This window comes from Salvia splendens, chromosome 15 (assembly GCF_004379255.2).
Source record: "Salvia splendens isolate huo1 chromosome 15, SspV2, whole genome shotgun sequence".
Lineage (NCBI taxonomy): Eukaryota > Viridiplantae > Streptophyta > Magnoliopsida > Lamiales > Lamiaceae > Salvia > Salvia splendens.
In genome coordinates, this window is record NC_056046.1 from 29,444,552 (window position 1) to 29,455,794 (window position 11,243).

Sequence of the window (11,243 nt, forward strand, 5' to 3'; positions counted from 1 at the left end):
TCTCCATGAGACTTTGGAGCTTGTTTCCCACCACTTCTCCTATCAAGCCCATCTTCATGGTACCTTGATTCGTAGTCACCTCTAAATCTATCCCCATAGAGGTCAACTTTCCCTCATTGGTTGTCCATCCCAAATCTTTCATTCCCCCCATATCCTCCTCCAAAAGGCCATCGACCAACATTCCCCATCCCGAATCTCCAATAGCCCCCATGTTCATCCCTACTTCTCATATTCCCTCCTTCAACATCCCCATGCCACTCATCATACCCTCCTTCTTCAACATGCTCCTCCGTCACAACATGAGGTAGATGGTTGCCCCTAGAAGTAGGAGTCCTAGACGTGTGGCCTTCCTTCCAAGTTTTGAACTCTTCAAGTAGAGTGTTTTGGATGGCTCGTGTGCGACCTCCGGAAGCTTGGATATCTTGTTGGAGATCACGTCTAAAATCCGCCATCTTTTGGGCCATCATTTGGGATTGGATACAATCCTAAAAGAGGAAAAACTCACAAAGGAGATATCTTAATTCATCAATCAACTCTAAGAAGAAAATGAGATAAAGTCTTATTTATAGTTGAAGGCCAAGTTCCAAGAAAAGGCCCATAAAATCTAAGTCTCGGATGATTCACCCGGTCGGGTGTTTTGCATGTTCCTTTTGGAGCTCTGCGCGACTTCTGTAAAATGGCCATAACTCCCTCATCCGGACTCCGATTGGGATGTGCAAGATACCCACGCGAAGCAGATTTCAAGAGGAAGACAATGGTGGCAGTTTCATAGCTTTCGAATATCATTTGTATAGGACGATTTCCGGTTGAATCCAGCTTTAGTTGAAATCCTTGACGCACGGCTTCCATGATCGTATCAGGGGCTATTGCTCTCTGTTTTCACTTGGGTTTGTGTTTCCGGAAAGTTATAAGGGATTCGCTTAAATGACAGCTTTTGAAAATGGCGCCGTTGCCGGGGATGGATGGCGTTTTATGTGCTTGTGTTTGAGACACTTATGTGCCGGAGCCCTTACTTTGGACGCTGGAACAAAACCGTCAACTGGAGAGACATGGAAGAGAACTGGAGGATAAGAACAGCGTCTGTGCCGGTCGTCACCAGATCCGATTTGAACACAGGAGGTCCATCGTTATCTAGCTCCGAAGGGGAGGAAGAAACACACCCGTTTGTTATTCCGATAAAGGAAGAGATCGAACCAGAAGAGAATCCATTCTATATGGCGGACAGAGGAGACGATGATCCAGAGATTGGATCCTTGAATGCCCATGTGGAGGGCGAGCTCCCTCAGGCAATTGTAGTCACCCCAGCTCAGTCAAGCATAAACATTAAGAATAATGTGCTGACTATTATGCCAAACTTCTATGGGAGGAAGATGGAGAGCCCACATGCCTTCCTAAATGATTTCTGCAAGATCTGTAGGATCCAAAAACGACCAGTTGGGTCGACTGAGGAAGATTATCGGTTACGAGCCATTCCTTTCGCACTGCAAGGAGAGGCTGACATGTGGTTCATGAGGTTACCCCCGGGATCCATAAGAACCTGGCCTGAGTTTCGACAGGTGTTCTTGGATTATTTTTTCCTTGCCACTAAGACGAACGCCTTGAGGAAGGAAATACAAGGCGTCCGACAAGATGTTGAAGAGACTTTGAACGAGTATTGGGGAATGTATAAGGCTCTACTCGACGCATGCCCAAACAATCGCATGGTGGAGGCTGACATCTACAACACCTTCTCTGAGGGACTCACCCCTGAAAGTAAAGATCTAGTAAACTCCTCAAGTGGGGGTGACTTCTCGAAGCTAAAAGTGAGCGAATCCAAGAAGGTGCTAGACAGACTGATCAACGCAAAAAGGGCGTATTACAATCCTCGAACCACAATCCTGAAAAGGACACCGGTGAATGTCTATGCTGACACAGTCGAAGAGATGATGGATGCCCGGATGGAAAAGATGGAGAATGCACTGCTGCCAGCGGTAGAGAAGAACAGTTCCTCACCGCCACAAGAGAAAGTGAATGTGGTAGTGAGCCAGGAGGGGGTGTAACCCAACTATGGACCGCAAGGAGATCCGGATATTCAGGCTTAAGTGAATGTTGTTGGGCATTATAACTCCAATGGAAACTGGATTCCTGGGAAGCAGAGAGATGCCTCATGGAGAGACCATCCAAACTTCAGGTGGTCTGATCAGAATCAGAACCAGATGCCACAGCCGGTAAACACTTATCAGCAGCCCCTTGCTATTACTTATCCGTAGCCGCTAGCTACAAGATGGACAACTTTAATGGCAGAATAGGAACCAAGAGGGGCACAACAACTGGAGCAACAACTGGAACAACAACAGAGGACAAGGGAATTCCTCCAATTGGCAGAACAGAAATCAGAATAATCAAATGGTCTCTTATGTGCCACCTCACCAGAGAGGATATCAGAATCAGAATGCTAACGCACCCCCGCAGCAGCAGGGAGGTCAAGGACCGCATGGAAATTTCCACCCGGGGCAAGTTCAAATCAATCAATGGGTAAACAAGCTAGGGGAACAGAGGAACTGATTGGCGACCTATTAAACTCTCAGCAACACATGCAAGGAAATATGCAAGCCAACAATGATATTGTGCATAGGTTGCACGACTCCCAGGCGGAACATAAAGCAGCCCTGGAAATGCTCACAAAGCAAATCTCACAGATAGCAACTACGCTGAGTGAATTGCGCGGGAACAATGGACACCTCCCCGCTACGGTCAAAATGCCCGATCAAGCTAATATTAGCAAGATCACTCTATGATCGGGACGAGACTATGCTGAACCCATGGGAAGGTTGGAAGAGAGCAGTGAGATGATGGTCGACGCACCAGAGGATACAAACGCCCCAAAGGACGTTGAAGAAGAGCCACCTCCGGATCATTCTGACCCTGTGCTTCCGAATGAGGAACCCAAAAATAATAGTAATAAGAAAGTAGGGCAGGAGAGCGTTGAGAGGAATGAAGGAACGAGCCATACCATCAAGCGCACCAAGCCCTACCCGTATAGAGGAGAGCCTAAGAGGCAGAAGGAGGACCCCACCGATTTCCTTGAGATTTTCAAAAAGCTTGAGATTAATCTTCCTTTCTTGGAAGCACTCAAGTTGCCACCCTTCAGTAGGTTTATTAAAGATTTCATAGCTGGAAAGGCAAAGGCTGATGGGAAGATTGTGATCGGGGAAAGCGTATCAGCTGTGATCCAGAAGATACTTCCTTCGAAGAGGACTGATCCTAGGATGTTTACGTTACCCATAGTCATTGGGAACATCAATATTGAGCATGCGATGTGTGATCTGGGAGCCACAATTAACGTATTACCGTTCTCGGTCTACAAGAAACTGACAGGGGTTAGGTTAGTGGAAACCAAGGTAGTCATTCAGCGGGCTGACCGCTCGTGTATTAACCCTGAAGGAGTTCTGGAGAATGTGATCGTAAGGGTACACAATTTTCTATATCCGGCAGACTTCCACATGATCAGAATGAATGAGTCAGAAACAGGGGAGTCGAGTGGAGTTCTATTGGGCAGACCATTCTTGAGGACAGCAAAGCCTATTATTGATGTCTGTGATGGCACGATATGTCTTGATTACCATGGCGAGAAGTTTACATTTAACATCAACGAAGTCATGAAGAAACCGTTAGATACGGAGAATCGAAACTCCCTCGATGTGATCACGCCTTTGGTCCATGAGTTTCTAGAAACTGAACTCTTGAAAGAGCAGCTTGAGTCTTCCGAGATAGATGATGTTATGGAAAGGGAGGTTGCGAACTGGTGCGAAACATTAGCCACGCAGGAGATGACTGATGAAGAAATTAACATGGCTATCATGGGATTCTGCAACAGGACAGACACTACCGGATCAGGTGGCTCTGCTCAACTGAACAGTTTAAAAAGAGTGCGCAGCCTTGAAAAGTTGCCCGACTTGGGAAAACTTACAGAAAAATTTATGGAGAAAAATCCGCTGCCACAAGAAGGAATCACACCAAAAAAAGAGTTGAAGAATTTACCCTCAGGTTTGAAGTACGTCTATCTGGGAGATAACGAGACATTCTCTGTAATTATCAACAGCCGACTGACTAAGGATCAAGAAGAAGGGCTGCTGGGAGTGTTAAGGAGGAATCAAAAAGCCATAGGCTGGACACTGTCAAATTTGGTGGGGATCAGCCCCAGACATGTGTATGCACCACATTCGCCTTGAAGAGGGTGCCAAGGCTTACAGGAAAATCAAAGGAAGTTGAACCCCAACATGAGGGAGGAGGTACTGAAGGAAGTGCTGAAGCTACTAGCCCTGGGGATCATTTATTCCTGACAGCAAATAGGTCAGCCCAGTCCACATGGTACCAAAGAAGTCAGGAATTCAAGTGGTGAAGAATGATAAAAATGAGTTGGTGCCGACGAGACTGGTAACCGATTGGAGGACGAGCATTGATTACCGGAAGCTGAACGAAGCCACAAGGAAGGATCATTTCTCGCTACCTTTCATTGATCAGATGCTCGAAAGGTTGGCTGGTAAGGGTTTAGGGTTTAGGGTTACAGTTGCATCATCAGGTATGCATACGTCCCAAAAGGACAAGTAAAGGTAGTTTTCTCCTGGTCCTCCGGATCCACGTAAATTTGGAAATAGCCACTGTACCCATCAAGGAAACAGAAATACTGATTATTCTCAGATCTGTTAGAGGTATGCATCAAAATTTTCATGGATGATTTCACGGTGTATGGCGATTCCTTTGAGTCCTGTCTCTTTAATCAGGATCTAGTACTAAGGCGTTGCCAAGAAAAGAATTTGGTTCTGAATTTTGAGAAGTGCCATTTCATGGTACCCGAGGGAATAGTGCTAGGCCATGTTGTGTCCGAGAGGGGAATACAGGTTGATAAGGCGAAGGTGGATGTCATCTCAAAACTGTCGTTCCCTACAAATCAAAAGGAGATACGTGGATTTCCAGGCCACACATGCTTCTACAGGAGGTTTATAAAGGACTTTGCCAAGATCGCACAGCCTCTAACGCATCTATTAAAAAATGATGTCGAGTTTATCTTTGACGAGAAATGCAAACACGCCTTCCAGCTATTAAAAGATCCGTCTTGTATCTGCCCCAATCATAAGAGCTCCCGACTGGAATCACCCCTTTGAGGTGATGTGCGATGCGAGCGACATTGCGGTAGGAGCAGTTTTGGGACAAAGGATAGAAGGGAAGTGTTATGTGATCTTCTATGCTGGCGATCGTGTATTCTTTTGAGAAGTTCCGGCCGTATTTGTTGGGCTCCAAAGTCATAGTATACACTGACCATGCGGCCATCAAATATCTGTTGGCAAAGAAGGAGTCAAAGCCCAGATTGATCTGTTGGGTGTTGTTGCTGCAAGAATTCCACAGGGAAGCAAAGGATAAAGCCGGCAAGGAGAACCGTTTTGCTGACCATCTAAGCAGAATAAACCAAGGGCAAGACAAAGAGGAAGTTCCAGACGCATTCCCAGAAGTACACCTATATTTCGCCCAATCATCAAATGTCTTGATCAGCTGAGAAAACATATTGGAAGCAACTGATCCAGTTGCCTTCTCGAATGAAGTAAGCAAGAGACAAGCCGAGCCCTGGTTTGCTGATATAGCCAATTACTTGGTGACCGGAGAATTGCCCTCCACAGCAAAAATGACGCGAGCTATAAAATTGAAAATCAAAAGTGAAGCGAAGTATTATTTCTGGGATGACCCATATCTCTGGAAGATGGGAGTTGATCAGGTCATCAGGAGGTGCATACCGGAATGGGATCAGGAGGACATATTGGATCATTGCCACTCGTTGGCCTGTGGTGGTCACGTCGGCCCCAAAAAGACAGCAAGAAAGGTGCTCGATAGTGGATTTTACTGGCCGGACCTACACAAGGATGCCTATGAGTTCTGCAAAAAGTGTAGTCGATGCCAACTAACTGGGGGGATTTCACAGAAGGATGAGATGCCACAGATGCCCATAGTGGTCTGTGAGATATTCGACGAATGGGGCATGGATTTCATGGGGCCCTTTCCCCCATCCTATGGGTACTCTTATATCTTGGTAGTGGTGGACTACGTGTCCAAGTGGGTGGAAGCCAAGGCAACCGTAACCTGCGAAGCACAAGAGGTATCAAAATTTTTAAAATCTAACATCTTCTGCAGGTATGGCATACCTAGAGCCATCATTTCAGACCAAGGCACCCATTTCTGCAACCGTACGATAGAGGCCCTGATGAAGAGATACGGGGTGAATCACCGTCTGTCCACCCCATACCACCCTCAGAGTAACGGCCAAGCTGAGATCTCTAACAGGGAGATCAAGAGTATCCTCGAGATACAGTAGGACCTACTAGGAAAGACTGGAGCAAGAGGCTCGAAGGCGCCTTTGTGGGCCTACCGCATAGCTTACAAAACTCCCATTGGCATGTCACCCTATCGACTGGTTTTCGGAAAGATGTGTCATCTCCTTGTAGGGAAAGATACTGTCCGCAACCAAAACTATTCGGCAAGAACTTCCTCATGCGAGTAGGAGTGTTGGTACTAAGAGGGGGAGTATATCGCTTCTATGAAGCGACAAGACCGGGATCACAACCGACAGGTGCAAAGAAGAAGAAAAGTAAAAGGCAGCATTTGGAGCTAGTGGTGACTGGAACGGAAATGGAGATGAGCGCACCAACTGAGGTGGCCGCACGCACATGGTGATAACACGATGTCCTCTACCTCCACTGCACCAAACGCTTCGTCGGCGCAAGCTACCCCCACGAACAGAACTAAACAGATGGACCCGTGGAGATCGAGACTGGAAGGGCTGATAGAGAAGATGTCCCTGAACACTGACAGAATAGCCCAGAGTTCTGAGGCCCAAGCGAGGTACAACAAGGAGATGAGAACAGCGGTCATCACAGTCCGAGACATGGTGACCCTGATGGCAAGGGAGTTGAGGCAACTGCAGCAAGGAGCCCCGCATGGTGCGAACAGCAGGCGTCCAACATGAAGGGTTATTCCCAACCCAGACCGGATGGCTCCAAGCATGATCAGCCATGGAGATGAACCCCCCCCACATGACCAAGTAATTTAAATTTCTGCAGTGTCTGTACATATGTACTTTTCTCACACTTAGCCAGGTGTCCAGTCTAAGTGTGAGAAGATTGTGTGTCTTTGTTTGAGTCCGTTACCTTCTTCCACTTAGCCCGATGCTCGGTCTAAGTGTGAGAAGTTTGTTTTCATGTTTACTATCTATGTGCTTCACAACTCCTCTTTTCCACTTTATTGGCATAGCTTGAGGGCAATCCATGATAAAGTGAGAGGGGGGGAGTAGTGAAAAATTGGGCATACAGCTTATAACTCACTTTTATCTGTCTGCTCTAAATCTCTGAGTCAATTAAGCTGAGCATGCTGAATGTTAAATTGATCAGTTGGTTAATCATGAGTCCAGAATAATGAGTTATGTGAAAGAGTCTGCATTTTGTGTGTGTTTGTGTCCCAATTTTATGTTAAAGAAAATATGGATGAGCTGGTGGAAAAGAAGGCATAAAACCCTTAGCGAGAGCGAGTGAAGAAGAAATTGCATGTGAATTAAGAAACCCCTCTCCCTTAAGATAGTAGAAGTCAGCCTGGATGAAATAAGAACAATGGAAAGGCCCTAGCTTTAGCAAACTGTGCAGCCCTCTAAAAGTGAGTTATAAGCTGTAATTGAATTCTTTCTACTATATATATAGAGTGGCTACCACTTGATGATTAGGGGAAAGGACCTAGGCTAGTGAGGACTAAAGGCAATAGGATGCACGCATTCAAACTGATTATCCTTCGAAACAAAAGAGCCTCCTAAATGAGAAACTGAACCTTCAATTAAAACCAAAGGGACCATATTTAGAACCCACAAAAAATAGGGGAGAAAAGAAAGAAAAATCTTTTAGCAGAAGTGGGTAAAAATAGAAAGGAGAGAAAGGGAAACCCAGAGGTATAAGCTGGACGAAGTCCAGAGAGAGAGATGAGAAAAAGAAAAGAGAGAAGAAAAAAAGAGAGAACCTAGAGGAATAAGCTGGACGAAGTCCAGAGAAGAAGGAGGGGAGTAAAAAGAAAAGCAAAAGAGGATTCTCTTTGAGGAAGTATAAGTTGGACGAAGTCCAGGGAGAACTCGGAGGTATAAGCTGGACGAAGTCCAGAAGAGGGGATGGAAATAGACGGAGTAAGACCTTAAGGAACTAGCCTGCACGCATGAACTCAAGGCATCAGTGGTATGGCAAAATGAATGAGAGAATGGTCCTAACATCTCTGGTGAGAAATGAGTGACCGAGTGAATCCAATAGTTGGTTGGAGTAAGGGCTGTCTTGACGAATGGACAGGCTTATTAGACTAAGTAAAAGGGGGAGGGAAGAATTTGAGACTGCAGAGTATCTAGAACGACCTTAAGCTTGTGGGGGATGCAGCCTGAAAACAAACCAGTCTCATTCATGAAAATTCATAGATAAGTGTTAATCTTAGGAGTCTATTTAAGTCAGTGTTGTGAATAGTCGCTAGTCCGTAGAAATTGGTCAGGAATCCATGCATGCATCTTGCCCTTTAATTCTTTTTGATCTTTCATACTTGAGGACAATCATGATTTAAGTGCGAGCAGTTTGATGGGGTGCAATACAAGCATGGTTTTATAGGGTTTATTTCACTAATGTTGCTGATAATGGGCGAAAAGTGTGTTAGATTTTAGTGTGCAGGGCAGCAGAACAGGAAAGCACCAGGTTGAGCAGCAACTTGATCAACTCGGCGAAATGGAGCAGAAAAGAGAAGAATGAGGTCAAGTTGATCCACTGCGCTTGCGAGCTGATCAGTTGAGACCCCAACACTTAGAAGGATGAGTCACAGGAGAGAGAAAAGACAAAAAACATCTCAGAAGGGCATAGCGGTAAAAGTGTCATGTGGGCTTGCCCTAGGGATTTGGGCCCAAGAAGTTGTCCTATAAATATGGATGAGAAGCATTGAAGAACAAACACGTACACTCATCACTTCAGTTACCTTAAGTCACCACTTTCCTTAGTATGGAGTAGAAGCCATTCGGGAGAGAAGGAGCCACATCTCAGCACGCTGTCCTTGCTAGAGGAGGAGTCAAATTCAAGCCACCATCATTTACATCGTTTGCTTTCTTTGTTTCTCGAGGGGTTCAAACACTTAGTTTCTATTTTCAGGCTTAACATTAGTAGTTAGCTACTTGTTTCAGTTTGTTCTGTATTTAAGCCACTCAGGTTTCATTTCTAGTCTACTAGATCGTGCCTTTTGAGTTATGAACTTCTGTTTGCTTATTTCCTTTGCCGATCTTGAATGAAATGGAATTTTTAGTTGTAGTCGTGTTGGATCTATTGATTTCTTTCATGAAAATCTTGATGCATTTGGTTTCAGCTCTTTTTCTATTCCTTGCCTAGGTAGATGGTGTTTAGTTTAGTTTATTTGCATGAAGAAGTAGTCGATTCTCTAGATCTGTCTCTGTTGCTTAAGAATTCATATGATCAGTTTTGAATCGGTGTTGTTTTATGTTTAATGCTTATGCTCTGTTCAGATATGTCTATTTGTCGTTCAATTTTCGTTTCTTAGAGAAGAAGACAATGGTAGTTAGTTATACTGCATGTCCCTGTCACCTTTTCCTAGTTTTCGCAGCTTTTGTAGTTCGCAGGTAGTGTCAGTGGTCCCAAGATGCTTTATGCTTTTCGCTTTCTTAGTTTAGTTGACCAGTTGGTGGTTTACGTTTATAATGTTCACGTTTGATTTGATCAATTTAATTTTCCCGTTGAGCAGTTTAAATTCTTAGTTAATCTTAACCCCCCTTTTAAAGCGTGGCAGCAGCCAAATCCGCCCAAAATGTCTCAACCCCAACTCCATTGACAACCATCTCTGTGGGATTCGACCCTTACTTCCCTCTACTAAGACGATAGTAGTGCGGGTTAAGGCTTTAAAAGGCATCCCGTGTTTCAATCTGGAACATAAAAGCTACGAGGGGCTGTTGTTCTCTGTTTTCACTTGTGTTTGTGTTTCCGAAAAGTTATTCCTTGTATTGCTGACGAAACTAATTTTGAAGATCCACAATTAAGTCATGCATTGGGGGACGGTAGAAACAAAGCTGAAAAACATAAATTCAAATTGAGAAATCATCTATGGTACAATCTGTGTGGGTTTATTCTTATGTGTCCATTGTTCAATTATGTGTTTGTACAATCTTTTGCTGCAACACATGATAAGCTCCGTAGAGCATGGGTGAGATATAAAGTTCCATGTTAGCTTTCTTGTTTTTGCTAATTTTCTAATTTAGTTTGTTTTTCCTCCGTAGAGCTAAAGGTAGTAGTAGTTTTATTTTTATTTTTATTTTTATTTTATTTTTTTGCCTTTGATTTAATTTTCGTTCTTATAATTATTTCATTTTTCAATTTTTCATTTAAAAAAATTGTTTTGATCGTTTTTGTTAAAAAAAAAATAATTGGAGCAGGGTCAACTCAACGGCCCGCCGAAAGAAGAACAGTGGGGATAGACCATCCTCAGCGATCCGCTGCACTGCAGTCAGTGCCAGCTAAGGCGTGTCAAACACGAAATTTTCACATAAGGTATGTTTCATCCTTCCTTCTTTCGTTCTTATTCCTTGTAACCCTAGTATCCAATTCCCTCTCCCTCTTTAAATTCTATTTTCTCCACATTATTCACACACCCACATTTCAAATTCACATCACTTACTCAAAATTCTTTGGATTCTACCAATTGTTCTTTTGCATAACTGTCAATCAACACAAGGAACGTTCTTCTTTTAATTTCTGAGCATTGATCTTGAATTCTTTCATTAGATGACTTTGTTGTTGATATATAATTTGGTAGTTTGTATTGGAGTTTGATGGGGGATGATTTGCACAATGGTTTGCACAAGACCAAATGTGAGCCATGGTGTTGCCACAAATTGGATTTTGAGATATCTAGGAGGACATCTAATTACAGTATTCTATTCTCAGACACTAAGGGCAGTGATCAAGATCCATTAGTGGGGTTCTGTGACTCTAATTTTGCTGCAAGTTTTGACACGAGAGAGTCACACACCTGACACATTTTTTGTTTATGAAGGAGAATTTTTGGTTGAAGAATCATCTCTGATTTTGGGATAAACTAAGAAGTCGTGATTGTTTCCAGTGACTATAGTAGTGCTATCTGCCTCACCAAACACCAGACCTTCCATGAGAGAAGTAAACATGTGGATGTAAAGTTGCATTTCATTGGAT

At 44.0% G+C, this 11,243-nt stretch overlaps 1 protein-coding gene across 1 annotated transcript; it reads left to right on the plus strand.

The window, feature by feature from the left end:
* Nucleotides 1-2,801: 2,801 nt before the first annotated feature.
* Nucleotides 2,802-4,211, plus strand: LOC121766988. Its single transcript, XM_042163210.1, has one exon. The coding sequence runs from the start codon at nt 2,802-2,804 to the stop codon at nt 4,209-4,211; it is 1,410 nt and encodes a 469-aa protein (XP_042019144.1).
* The last annotated feature ends 7,032 nt before the right edge of the window (nt 4,212-11,243 follow it).